At 35.7% G+C, this 14,897-nt stretch overlaps 1 protein-coding gene across 1 annotated transcript; it reads left to right on the forward strand.

Moving 5' to 3' along the window:
- The first annotated feature begins 1,252 nt into the window (after positions 1 to 1,252).
- On the forward strand, positions 1,253 to 6,512 carry LOC127132444 (TMV resistance protein N). Its single transcript, XM_051061397.1, has 6 exons — positions 1,253 to 1,881; positions 2,047 to 3,145; positions 3,329 to 3,601; positions 3,733 to 4,584; positions 4,767 to 5,493; positions 5,560 to 6,512. The coding sequence occupies exons 1-6, from the start codon at positions 1,400 to 1,402 to the stop codon at positions 6,357 to 6,359; spliced, it is 4,233 nt and encodes a 1,410-aa protein (XP_050917354.1). The 5' UTR covers positions 1,253 to 1,399; the 3' UTR covers positions 6,360 to 6,512.
- Positions 6,513 to 14,897: the final 8,385 nt, after the last annotated feature.

Consider the following 14,897-nt stretch of genomic DNA (forward strand, 5'->3'; position numbering starts at 1 on the left):
ACTGTAGTCTATCAATTTATAACTTGATTATTGGAACCAACGGATTGGCATCAAGATTTGAATAATGGAAAGTATCGACAACAAAATATGTATTTGTTGTTCGAGGAAGAAGTTTCAAAAATCGATGAAGGGGAAATTTCTTTCTCCATGTTTAAAACACCACATTCTTCCTCTATGTCACTGTAACATTCTTTATAAATGTTTGAAACTGAATCACTCAAACGTTCTTAGATGAAAATTGAAAAAATTTATAGTGGTTTTTGGAGTTGTGTAGTGGCAATAATTTCTTCAAAAAGAATTATATTAAAAAGATTTTAAAAAAAAATATGAAATATACAGTTAACAATCTTATTTACGGAAATAATTGTGCCAACTAATAACTTAAACTTTTAACCAACTTTATAATCTAACCAACACTAACAGAATATTATAACCATAATATGACGTTAAATAAATTTTTAAATTAAATTGATTATATTAAGCGTAAGTGAAGGGCGAGTTTGAAAAAAGAAAATGCCAGATTAAAAATCGGTATCTTTTTTATCTATTGTTGTTGATGTCTTCTTTCATCTTCTTTTATCCTTGTTAGTTTGGTGCTTAGTAGTTGTTTGTTAGGGCCGTTTGCATTTGCAACTTTTTAAAAATCATTATTTATGGTCACATTTGCAACCCACTAAACATCATGTCATCGTCGTCTCGGACGGCAAAATAAAAAAATACTTTCTATTATTTTATTTTTTGTTTTCACTGTAATTTCTGTCGGAATCACATTTCTGACATCAAATAATTTGTGAAGATCGAACTGAAATCCTCTCTCCTAATTCGACACTAATCACTAATAAATCAATTAAAAATTATTAAATTTACCATAAAGTCATTTAACCATTTAACTTTAAAAAAAAAATTATTTTATTTTTTATTATATAAACAGGTATTTATGCTATAAGATACAAATTAAATTTTTTATTTAAACATGTCCTTCTTTAATGAACTATTTTGAAATTCTTGTTCGTTATGAATTTAGCTGGTATAGATTGCTTTTGATTGTGCAGCATGTGGTTAGGGAAGAGTAGACTTTTGAGGTCTTTATCTTGAGCTCTTTGTGGAACATGGTCTTAAAAATACCAAAAAAGCTTGGACAAGGGTTGACTTTGAGACCAATAATTTTAAAATATTCACGAATAATAATCATAAATATTTCAACTTTTCTTTGGTAACTTTATGTCTTGCTGAATGAACCAAGAAAATAGAATCAAAAGAAATTATCCGTTGCTTAAATTTTATTGCTTAAAGCATTACCATAGGCTCACATTTTCTTCTCAACGGATACATATAACTCTCAACATATGAACAAATTGTTATTTTTCTGTGATCCAACACTGATCTGAACAAACCCTGCATGGCTTCAACCTCATCTTCTTTCAATCAAGGATATGTTTACCATGTTTTCTTAAGCTTTAGAGGCGAAGATACGCGCGAGACTTTTACCGGTCATCTTTACAATGCTCTTGATCAAAGGGGAATCAACACTTTCATAGATGATGAAGGGTTAAGGATTGGAGAAGAGATATCACAGTCTCTTCTTAATGCAATAGAAGAATCAAGGATTTCAATCATTATATTCTCTAAGAACTATGCTAATTCGACTTGGTGTCTGGATGAACTTGTCAAGATTCTTGAGTGTAAGAAACAGAAAGGACAAGTTGTTTGCTCGGTTTTTTATAATATTAGTCCGTCGGACGTTAGGCATCAGAGAGGAAGTTATGAAGAAGCTTTTGATATGCTTGAAGAAAGATTTCAAGATAAGAAGGAAAAGGTGAAGAAATGGAGATTGGCTTTGACTGAAGCTGCAAATCTTTCTGGATGGCATTTTAGTAATGGGTATATAATGTTTTTTTTTTCTTCTTTTACTTTTAATTCATGGTCATTTGATTGAAATCAGATCGTTTGTATTTCGTATTTGTATTTTAAAATTCACAAGCAAGTACAATTCATCTGAATGAATCAAGATACGTTACTTAAAATACATGTTTTATACAATTTCAGGTATGAATTTAAATTTATCCAAAGCATAGTTGATGAGGTGTCAAGAAAACTGAATCGGATTCCTCTAAACGTCGCTACACATCCGGTTGGACTCCAAGCTCGCGTATCAGATGTTAACTCGCTCTTAGAACTAGAATGCAATGATGTTAAAATGATAGGAATTTATGGTATTGGTGGAATTGGTAAAACAACCATTGCTAAAGCTGTGTACAACACAATATATGATCAATTTCGATATGCGAGTTTTCTAGCAAATGTGAGAGAAAGTGCAAGTCATAAGGCTGGTTTGGTTAAACTCCAAGAGAGACTTCTTTTTGAGATACTTGGAGAGCAAGGAATGAAATTAGGCAATGTTGATAAAGGAATCAATGTAATAAAAGATAGGTTATGCAGAAGAAAAGTTTTACTTGTTATTGATAATGTGGATGATGTGGAGCAATTACAAGCATTAGTCGGCGGATTTGATTGGTTTGGTCCTGGAAGTCGGATTATCATAACTACAAGAGATAAACATTTGTTAACCGCTCATGAAATTGGTTTAACTTATGAGGTGAAGAAGTTAAACCATATTGAATCTCTTCAATTATTTAGTTGGAGTGCATTTAAAAGAAGTGAACCTAAAGATACTTATTTGGAAATTTCGAATAGAGCCGTTTGTTACGCAGAAGGTCTTCCATTGGCTTTAACTGTTTTAGGTTCTGATTTGTGTGGTAGAAGTATTCGTCAGTGGGAATCTGCATTGGATAAGTACAAGAGAACTCCTAATAGGAAAGTGCAAGATATACTTAGAATAAGTTTTGACAGTTTAGAGGAAAATGAGAAGGAGATTTTTCTCTATGTAGCATGTTTCTTTAAAGGAGAGATCATGGAATATGTTTCGAAAGCGTTGCGCGCGTGCGATCTGCATCCTGTTATCGGTATCGCAGTGCTTGTTGATAAGTCTCTCATAAACTTGGATGAAAGAGGTGTATTGTCGATGCATGATCTTATACAAGATATGGGGAAGGAAATTGTTAGGCAAGAATCACCGACGGATCCTGGAAAACGTAGTAGGTTGTGGTATTATGAGGACGTGCTTCAAGTACTAACGGATGGAACGGTAAGATCCATGTTTGTCAGCTTTCTATTTCATTTTCTATTTTTCTCACGTGAAGTATCGTAGTCCGAGATGTATGTTCAAATGACTGAACTCCGTGATCAAACATTGCGTGTTCTCTGTTTGCATTTCTTTCGTATCTTTTACATTTGAACCGAGTTTCTGTTCTAATGAAAAAATTATCAGGGAACTGACAAGATTCAAGGTATAATGCTGAGCCTACCTGAAAAGCAAGAGGTGCATCTAAAAGCTCAAGACCTAAAGAAGTTGAGAAACCTACGAATGTTGATAATTCGGAATGCTGAATTTTTCGGAGGCAATGTAAATCTACCTAACAGTTTAAGGATGCTTGATTGGGAGGAATACCCTTCTCCATCTTTACCATCTGAGTTCCTTCCTGAGAAAATTGTAATGCTAGAGTTGCGGCACAGTCATATAACATTGAACAAGCCATTCAAGGTATGAAGACTATTTATAATAAGCATTGCGTCGAATTTCCAAAAAGTAACCATTCGGTAATCCTATTCGAGACATTGTTTCTGAATATCATGTTTACTCAAAAAGTAACCATTTGAATTTGTGTTTTACAGAACTATGCAAATATGGCTTCTCTGAATCTTAGTTCATGTGAGTTCTTGTTAAAAATACCTGATGTTTCGGGGATACCGAATTTAGAGCAAATTATTCTAGAGGACTGTAAGAGCTTAGTTGAGATTCATGAATCTCTTGGATCACTTGATAAACTAGTTTATTTAGGCGTTGAAAGGTGCACTGAGATAAAAAAGTTACCAAGTGTCCTAAACTTGCCATCTTTATCATGCATTGCTCTTAATGGATGTTCTCAACTTGAGATTTTTCCTAATTTGCTAGGGAAAATGGAGAATCTGAGAATCATCGAGGCGGACGAGACGGCTATACAAGAATTGCCTTCTAATATGGTCAATTTCAGCAACCTTCAGGTGTTAGTACTAAAGTCTTGCGCAAATCTTACGGATCCTAATAGAACCATTTCGTCGTTGCCAAATCTTGAGTTACTTGATATTTCTGGTTGTCCAAAACTTCAACTATTTCAAAAGTCCAATGAAAGTTCATCAAATTTAGAGTTATCACCAAAAGCATGTCAAGATTTTGACTCTTCAGGCATCGAATCCACGCATGGTTTCCCGTTATTGGAAGCACTCGAACTCAGTAACTGTAGTCTATCAGATGAAGATCTGCATATCTTCAGTTGCTTTTCCAACCTCACATCCTTAGACATATCAAGAAACCATTTTCTAACCCTACCAAAATGCTTCAACAGACTCGGTACCTTGCAGAAGCTTTACATGGCCAATTGTAACAACCTTCAACAAATTCTCGGGATTCCGTCTAATTTAGAACATACCGATGCTACTAGTTGCACAATGTTGAATGCACAATCATTGAACCTGTTATTAAACCAGGTTTTTCTCTATCACTTTAATTCTCATGAGCTTGTTTAGATTGATTTATTTGAATTTATCTATTAGCATGAATACTTGTTACACTATTTGGAGACCTTTACAGAAACAACTTATGATATTATTGTCCATAATCGGGTTTCAACTTATTTTCATAAGCTCACATGACAACTATTTTATAATAGGGATTCCACAAGGCATTTAAATTTGAAGTTATAGCACCAAGGCCAAGATTACCAATGCCATTCAAGTTCAACTACCATAGCAAAGAAGGATCCATGTCATTCTCGATTGGTCAAAAGTTCCCAAGAATTGCTCTATGCTTCATGTTTGAACTAGGAAATAAAAGAGTTGGATTTTTCGCTTGTGCAGTCGAGATATCTATTAATGGACAGAAAGCATCCAATAAAGAACAGTACTTCCTATCAGTTTCTGGTGATCTTGTATGGCTGTATCATCAAGAAAATCTGATAGATTTAAATACATATTTAGTGCATGAACATAATCACGTGGAAGTTTCTTGTGACATTTTTGACATGGTTAAAGGCGCGGATGTGACTGTATGCTTTTCTGGAGTTCATGAGTACAAGGAAGACGAGGAAGCACATGAATATCAATATCAATACGAAGATAAGTTGGAAATTGGGTGTTGCACCATGCCTGAGAATTTAAGGCTTCGTGAAACATCAGATGAACAGATGCAAGAACTTTCGCCTTCGATAAGCTCAGAAAAGCTTGAAGCTAATGGTTCTATGGCTCAGAAGAATCGAAAAACTAGAGATATTTTTTCAGATAATACAATACATCAAATCAAGGAGATATCTTCATTGGATATGCAGCTATATGATGATAGAATTTGGGATCCAATGCTATTAGAATGTCAGTTAAACAACAAGCATGAGAAGAATAAAGGTAAGAGTTGAGTTTAATGCATTGATTAACATATGATTTTTTTACAATCTAATATTCATCCCGCAGACAACATCGAAATGGAGCCAACGGATCATGAATATAATAGCAATGATATTTCTGTGATTCCTATGGAGCATGACAACATGGAAGCATTTTATTCTTCTCTACATGCTGAGACATACATTTCATTAGGAGATACAAGTGATGTTTCAAAACTGGTTTATCCTAAAATGAGCGAAGAAACCAGAAAAGCCTTGGAAATTTTGAAAGAACTGCTCTCAAAACAAATTTCTCATCTTATAGAACCAACATCAACAACATCTATGAGAACTACTTTGGAATATCTTTGTACTCTAATTGCAGAAGATGATGATGTCTCAATGAGGTTAAAGTCGGTAATACTACAACTTTTAGCCGATTTTACTCAGTGGAGCTGTGACTACAACGATGCAAACATGAAACTTGAGTCCTCAATTTTAGTACTATCAAAGCTACAAAATCTTGAAGAGGGTGTTGTAGCCAACAAGGATCAGTTCAGTGAGGTTGTGTCCATAGAAAGTGGGTTAACAGGCCAACTAGTTTATTTGGAAGAAAGAATGAAAGAGCTACAAGAGAAAATAAGTGTAGTTAAAATGAACATTTCAATCTCCGAAGTGGCTAGGGACGCTGCGGTTAGAAAGAAAAGAGAAACTTTTGAGGAAGGAAGAGAGTTGAAAGCTCAAAGAGATGAGTTGAGGAAGCGAAGGCTGCGGTTGAGAGCAGAACAAGAATCGGCCAAAGTTACCAAAGGATACATTGAGGATGAGTGGTCAAAGATTGGAGAGAAATTTGATAGAATCTTGAAAAGATTTGAGTTAGATTATTGAGCAAGATACCAACATTTCATCTACATCCAATGAATTGTTCTCGAAGCTTTGAACATTTTATCTGATCTTGATTTTTTTTTATTTGATTTCAAAAAAACATGTCCTATCGGATTTTAGGAGATTGAGATCGTTAGGTTGCAACATTTGTCAGTGTCCGTCTAAAAGATGACTTCCAAAAACACATTTCGGATGTTTGCTTCCAGACCATGAAAGAATGTGAAATTTTTTTCTATTCTTGTTTTGCATATATCTTTGGCACCTAATTAGTTGTTTGTGAACCAGTAAAATGGTTGATGAACAAAAAAGTCTATGTATGGTAGAGTATCACGAAAGGTAATTTTCCGGGGGGACAAGCATATGGCATTTGTAAGGAATCATCATGTGCACCATCCTTACTACGATCATTGAACGTGGACAGAGTAAAGCAATTATTATATTAGTTAGAATTTTTTTAGACAATTTCAACAAAAAGAGATATAAATTTACCTTACTTATAATTTATAACGTATGAGATTTATGATATCAAGATACAAATAAATTGTGTTACAAGACTCATTAATTGAATAAAATAGAGAATTTATTTGTATAAGTTTTAGAAAGTATGACATAGTCATGAATAAGAGGATTTAAAAAGTTAATTATATAACCCAAAAATATTTGAATGAGATGGTAAGGTATCTCTTCCAATTAAATCAGAAGTTTTGGATTTGTATTCAATTCTAAGAATGCAACAATGTTCAATTCTCTTGAGGTATAACTTAATTATCTTTAAAAAATAGTATATAATTGATTTTACTTACTTATATATTTTAATAATTTGTGTCTTCAAGTACCTATTAGCCACCATTCCGTCTAATTTACCCTTTAAATATTTTTTATTTTTTTTAATGAAAGAAGATTTTAGTAATTCACATATTCCCCCATCTTAGAGTTGCTTAAAACATTTCCTTCTACCAAATATCACTTTTCAATTGTCTGAATTCATTTATCTCCCTTATATCACTTTTCCCTCTCTTTTCACCTCATTTTCTCTTCTCAAGTCTCTCTCATTAAATTGGTATGCAACATCGTCTTTCTCCTCAAGCTGAAGAACAAGTACCTTGTCTCTTTCCTTCCAACTGAAGAAGTGAAGTGTCAAGGTTCACTTTCATTCTAAGAAACTGCTCCCATGATTCTTACTTCTCATGCATATACCATGTTTGTTATCTTCATTTTCTTTGTGTATACATTTGTTCTTCCTTTGTGTTGTTATCCTTCAAATTTTTTTATGGGTTTAATGAAGAACAATATCATTTCTGGTTCAATAATGTACCTTTAAACTTTAGAACCATTTCATTTTTGGTTAAAACATGGCAAACCTAACTTTTAATGTGAAAGCTTCAAACTTTAATGTGAAAACTTCAAACTTTAAAGTTAAGAAATGTTACCTTTAGCATTTAATGTGAAAGCTTTGCATTTGTTTCAACCTTCAACCTTCAAAACCATTTCATTTTCGGTTTAAACTGAAGGAGAATTGCCATCCAAGGCGCAACGGAATTAAAAAAAATTCTCCATTTAGTGATCCTTACGAATGGGCATGATCAGTGATAGAACCGTTACCTCTTGTGGTGATTCAAACCTTTGGTGCAGATCTTTTGTAACGATCAAAACCTTGGATACAAATCCACGGAGCGATCACGAACGTTGAACGATGACAACGTCTCTACTCAGTCCACACGAACGGATTCCTTCAATCGCAGTGCTAGCTGTTATGAATGAAGGCTTTGAGTGAGAGAAAGAGAGATACGAAATTCCAACTCTTCAGTTGTGTTGTATTCCCATACAATGCTTCTGCACAAGAGTTCTATTTATAGAACCACTTGTGTGGGCTTCAAGCCAAAAAGCTCACTTAAGTGCATTTTGCCCATATCTCATAATATGCCAAAATCACTTAAGTATTTGGTACCTTACCATATTTCGTATTCTACTTAAGGGCATCATACATTACGGTATTCCTTAATTACTCTATCTCTCATCAATCCGTCCTTTGTGTGTGACCCTGTAGGTTTTCGCGACATTGGCAATTATATTAAATCACGCATTTAACATAATAAACAATGAGCGGTATCTAGCAACACATCACTGCTACCCAAGACACGAAAATGTCATGTGATCTGACAAAACCTCCTATGATAATAATTATGTGTATAATTACCCCTTTGCCCTTATGTCTATATTGAACACAAGGTATAGACCGTGTCATCCTTGTCCAGTTCAATATTGGGTCCATAGACATTTATCCTGTTACGCAGGATGGGCAAATTCCATCTAGGACACTCATGTCCCTCAGCATGCTTCGTGGAGTACCCATCAACTGTCTTTATGGTTATCTAGTTACGGACAACGTTGGATCAGCAACAAAGCACTCGACTCTACATCTAGGGTCCATAGTGGTTTCAGGTCGAAGAGTGGTATACACTATTATCACCATGAGAATAACTTATGACACTTTGCATAACTTTCTATATAGTATTCTCATAGCGGGTCAATCCGGTATAAATATTACTCTTAATATTCATACCTATGTTTAAGACTTGATAACTCTTTATCCATGATCCATGAGATGTGATCATCAGTCTACAAACATAATAGTCTCAATGCTTTAATGTTATCCCACTTCACAATAAAGCTCGACTACGGATACTTTAAGAATAGTGTCCTTATGTTTAATGTGCTCTCATGATTAAGTCACACTTAATACATTAAACGGACTATCTATTCCAGGGACTTTATTAATCAACCATTAATAAAGAAAAAGCCTTTTATTAATTAATAAATAATTCGATACAAGTACCCAAAAGTATTGACCTCTAGGGCTTACACCAACAATCTTCCACTAGCACTAGAGCCAATCAGGCATACCCCTAATGCCCATTGATCTAGTATGATCATCATGCTTCTGCTGCGCAAGAGGCTTTGTTAGTGGGTCAGCAATATTGTCAAGTGTAGGTACTCTACATATTTTCACATCTCCTCTATCTATTATCTCTCGAATGAGATGATAACGCCTAAGTATGTGTTTGGATCGTTGGTGAGATCTAGGCTCCTTAGCTTGTGCGATAGCATCATTGTTATCATAATAGAGACCAATGGGATCCATAATGCTAGGGATTATGCCAAGTTCACTAATGAACTTTTGATCCAAACAACTTCCTTTGCTGCACTTGAGGCAGCAATATACTCGACCTCGGTTGTAGAATCAGCAACTATATCTTGCTTTGAACTTTTCTAGCTCACAGCGCCACCATTTAAGCAAAACACATAACCATTGGAACCATTCATATTAAAGCGTCTCAGCACTTTGTCTATGTACTCTGACTTAGGTCAAGCAGTTTTGTGATCTATCTCTATAGATTCGGATTCCTAATATATAGGTTGCTTCACCTAGGTCCTTCATAGAAAGGCATTTCCCCAACTAAGACTTTATTTGTTGCAGGGTAGGGATATCGTTTCCAATGAGTAATATGTCATCTACATATAATACCAGGAACACGATCATGCTCCCACTAACCTTCTTGTAGACACAAGGCTCATCTTTGTTTTGATGAATCCATGAGTAATACATCACCTTGATCAGATATCCATATATCTCAGGTAGGTGACGTATCCTGCCTGACCTACGCTGGTCTTGTTCTACTTGAGCAGGTTGCTCTTACACAACTATTTGTGTTTCCTGCTCTTATTCATCCATAGGTGTATCAATTCCTTGTGATTCTTGAATTTCTTCAAGCTCTACTTTCCTCCCACTGATTCCTTTGGAAATAAAATCCTTTTCTAGGAAAACTCCAGTTCGAGCGACAAACACTTTGCCCTCAGAAGGATTGTAGAAGTGATACCCTCTTGTTTCTTTAGGATACCTCACAAATAAGCATTTGTCAGATTTGGGCTCAAGCTTAGTTGAAATTTGTCGTTTCACATAAACTTCGCAACCCCAAATCTTCATGTAAGACATATGTGGTTTCTTACCACTCCATATCTCATATGGTGTCTTCTCAACCTTTTTGGATGGAACACGGTTAAGTGTGTAAGCTAATGTCAATAGTGCATGTCCTTAAAAGGAGTTTGGAAGATCGGCGTGACTCATCATGGATCGGACCATGTCCAACAGGGTTCGATTTCTTCTCTCAGATACACCATTTCATTGGGGTGTTCCAGGAGGAGTGAGTTGGGATAGGATCCCACACTCTTTCAGATGGTCATCAAACTCTAGGCTTAAATACTCACCGCCTCGATCTGATCGAAGAGTTTTAATATTCTTACCTAGTTAGTTTTGTACTTCATTCTTGAATTCCTTGAACTCTTCAAAGGACTATGATTTGTGTTTCATTAAATACACATAACCATATCTACTGAAATCATCAGTAAATGTGATGAAGTACTGAAAACCTCCTCTGGCTGACATGTTCAGTGGTCCACATACATCAGTATGTATGAGGGCCAAAAGATCATTATCTCTTTCACCTTTTCCTGTGAATGGAGACTTTGTCATCTTTCCAATTAAACAAGACATGCATGTCTCATATGATTCATAATCAAAAGAGTCCAAGAGTCTATCTTTATGGAGTTTGGAAATGCGTTTCTCATTTATGTGGCCTAATCGACAATGCCAAAGGTAAGTTGGATTTAACTTATTGGGTTTCATCCTTTTAGTATTAATGTTATAAACTGGCATTTCAAGATCAAGGACATATAATCCATTGTTCATTTGAGCAGTAGCATAGAATATATCATTCAAATAAATTGAACAACAATTGTTCTTTATTATGAATGAAAAACCGAACTTGTCCAAACAAGAAACAGAAACAATATTCCTCCTAATTGCAGGTGCATAATAACAGTTCTCTAACTGAATTATTAAACCACTAGGTAAAGTCAATTCATAAGTTCCTACGGCTAAGGCAGCAACCTTTGCTCCATTACCAACTCGTAGGTCGACTTCACCTTTTGCCAATTTTCTACTCCTTTTTAGTCCTTGCACATTTGTACAAATGTCAGAACCGCATCCAGTATCTAATACCCATGATGCAGAAGTAGATAAATTAATTTCAATAACAAAAATACCTGAAGTTGGAGTCTCTACTCCATTCTTCCTATCTTCCAGGTACTTTTGGCAGTTCCTCTTCCAGTGTCCGGTCTTACCGTAATGGAAGCAAGTGCCTTCTTTTGCTATGCCTCCACTAGGCTTTAAAGCAGCAACGATGGGTTTGGGTTTGGCAACTTCCTTGCCTTTCCCTTTATCACCCTGCTTAGTGGGCCTTTTGTTCTGTCTCTTTCCATTTCCGATCATCAGAATGGATTTCCCTTTTGACTTCAGATTCTGCTCGGCAGTTCTTAACATGGCGATCAGTTCAGGAAGCGATTTGTCCATATCATTCATATTGAAATTTAGGACAAATTGACCGAACCCATCTGGCAACGATTGCAAGATCAAATCAGTCGCAAGTTCCTTTCCGAGGGGAAAACCCAATCTCTCAAGGTTTTCCACATACCCAATCATCTTGAGTACATGGGGACCTACAGGGGCTCCCTCAGCTAACTTGCCTTTAAAAAGGGCTTTTGAAACTTCAAACCTCTCATGCCTTGTTTGCTCTTGATAGAGCAACTTCAGGTGTTCGATCATATCGAATGCTGACATGTTCTCATGTTGCTTTTGCAATTCTGAGTTCATGGTAGCTAGCATGAGACAAGCAGTTTCATTGGCATCATCGACATGCTTCTTATAAGCATCTCTTTCTGCCTTAGGTGCAGAACTAGGAGGTTCCTCTTCGGGAACAGGTGTCTCCAAGACATACAGCTTTTTATCATGTTTGAGGACAATCCTCAGGTTTCGGTGCCAATCCAGAAAATTTGTCCCAGACAATTTTTCCTTATCAAGGATTGATCGCAGGATGTTGTTAGAGGTGTTTGCTTTCATGGTAATCTACACAAGGATTAATGAAAATATAAGTATCATTGACATATTTAATTAGGCCTTTAATTAAATATGCTCCCACTATTTTACTCAAAACAAATGACCCTCATCATTTGATTCGGGAAATCCCGTTGGAAGATTTTCTAGTGGGTCGAGATCCATATTTCACTTCGTTCTAAGTCCGCGTAGGCGGATTACACAAAACTAGGTTATTTAGGTAGGAACTCCTTCCAATTGTATCTCATACAACTCTCGAAAATTTCAGTTGGGTGAATAACTCCTTATTCCAATCCATCATATGGATCATTCACAACTCTTGATTCTAAACATATATATAATCTTATTATAATTTGTTTAGTTAAGTTTGACCCATTGTTTTAACAGTTGGATATTACAATTATCCCATCGCAACTTACTAATATAGAACATGCACCTCGCGTAGGCGAAACCTACATTATCCGATACTAGTCTTGATGAGTGTTAAAACTTGGAAAGCATAAACTTAATATTTAATTTGAGGGAATTGCAATTATTCTGATCTCACCGGCTTATTTATCATATAAATCGCCTCTCATATGCATCAACATACATTCACATGCATCAACATACATACATACATAATGAAACAGTTATGGCCCCTAGCGCAATTGTTCTCCCAAGCCAATGAGAGAACCTAAGCTAACCTACAACGATCTAAGCTTCTCCAAGCAAGATCTTCAAGGTTGTCCTCCTTTGGCACTGACTTCTTTGCTTTCTTCATATCATTACATTACAAAAAGAAACTCGTTTTACATACGAGGGAGTGAGATGAGAAAAGAAGTTACATTTGGGAGATAAAAAGAGAGGCGCGACACGCAGGTCGTATTTTAAAACCCAAAGCAGAATAAAGGAAAACTAAGGCCATAACCGATCACCACAAGACAATAATAAACACTTTATTTTTATTATTATTAATTCCTTTAATTAATTAAAATCAAATTAAATCTCGACGACCGATCACCACATTTTAATGAACAATTCATTTAAAATCAATGTCGCTTTTCGCATCAACACTTGATACTTTTAAAGCACTGAGTTAGCCGAACGGGTGAATTTTGCCTTGCGTTAACCGGTTAACCATATGCGTTAACCGGTTAACACTGTTTGAAATCTGTTCAAAAATTGTTTTCTGCCTCGCGTTAACCGGTTAACCAAATGTGTTAACCGGTTAACACTGTTTGAAAATGTCTTGGAAAACTGTTTTCCGTCTTGCGTTAACCGGTTAACCATATGCATTAACCGGTTAACACTGTTTGAAAAATTAAAAAAATTTATTTCGTATTGCGTTAACCGGTTAACCATATGCGTTAACCGGTTAACACTGTTCCAAAAAGTGTTTTAGAAAGCACAACTCTTGTGCAGTCATAACCCCATTCGCATAACTCTCTGACAACATAACCCTTGTGCCGTCACTAACCCTGATGCACCAATTTCAGACCGTCAAACATATCTCGATTGTTGATTCAGTATGATTGATCAACACGTCATTGCTTCACCATACTAATGTTGGATCAAGAAGTAACTAACCATTGATCGCTCAAAGGAAAACAATCATTGAGTGTTTGAATGAATGAAACGAGAACACTATATCATATATAATGTATTTTGCATCAGGATTATATATATCATATATACATAACTTGATCGATCTTAATTTAATCTTTGATTCATTTCGTCTTTAATCATATTATTACAGAACAAAAATAGTTATTAGATTTATGGTTTCGTAAGTGGCTATGATACCACTGAAGGAGAATTGTCATCCAAGGCGCAGTGGAATTTAAAAAGTATCTCCATTTAGTGATCCTTACGAATGGGCATGATCAGTGATAGAATTGTTATCTCTTGTGGCGATTCAAACCTTTGGTGCAGATCTTTTGTAACGATCAAAACCTTGGATACAAATCCACGGAGCGATCACGAACGTTGAACGATGACAGCGTCTCTACTCAGTCCACACGAACGGATTCCTTCAATCGTAGTGCTAGCTGTTATGAATGAAGGCTTTGAGTGAGAGAAAGAGAGATACGAAATTTCAACTCTTCAGTTGTGTTGTATTCCCATACAATGCTTCTGCACAAGAGTTCTATTTATAGAACCACTTGTGTGGGCTTCAAGCCAAAAAGCCCACTTAAGTGCATTTTGCCCATATCTCATAATATGCCAAAATCACTTAAGTATTTGGTACCTTACCATATTTCGTATTCTACTTAAGGGCACCATACATTACGGTATTCCTTAATTACTCTATCTCTCATCAATCCGTCCTTTGTGTGTGACCCTGTAGGTTTTCGCGACGTTGGCAATTATATTAAATCACGCATTTAACATAATAAACAGTGAGAGGTATCTAGCAACACATCACTGCTATCCAAGACACGAAAATGTCATGTGATCTGACAAAACCTCTTGTGATAATAATTATGTGTATAATTACCCCTTTGCCCTTATGTCTATATTGAACACAAGGTATAGACCGTGTCATCCTTGTCCAGTTCAATATTGGGCTCATAGACATTTATCCTGTTACGCAGGATTGGCAAATTCCA

The sequence above is a fragment of the Lathyrus oleraceus genome, chromosome 1 (genome assembly GCF_024323335.1).
Source record: "Lathyrus oleraceus cultivar Zhongwan6 chromosome 1, CAAS_Psat_ZW6_1.0, whole genome shotgun sequence".
Taxonomy (NCBI): Eukaryota; Viridiplantae; Streptophyta; class Magnoliopsida; order Fabales; family Fabaceae; genus Lathyrus; species Lathyrus oleraceus.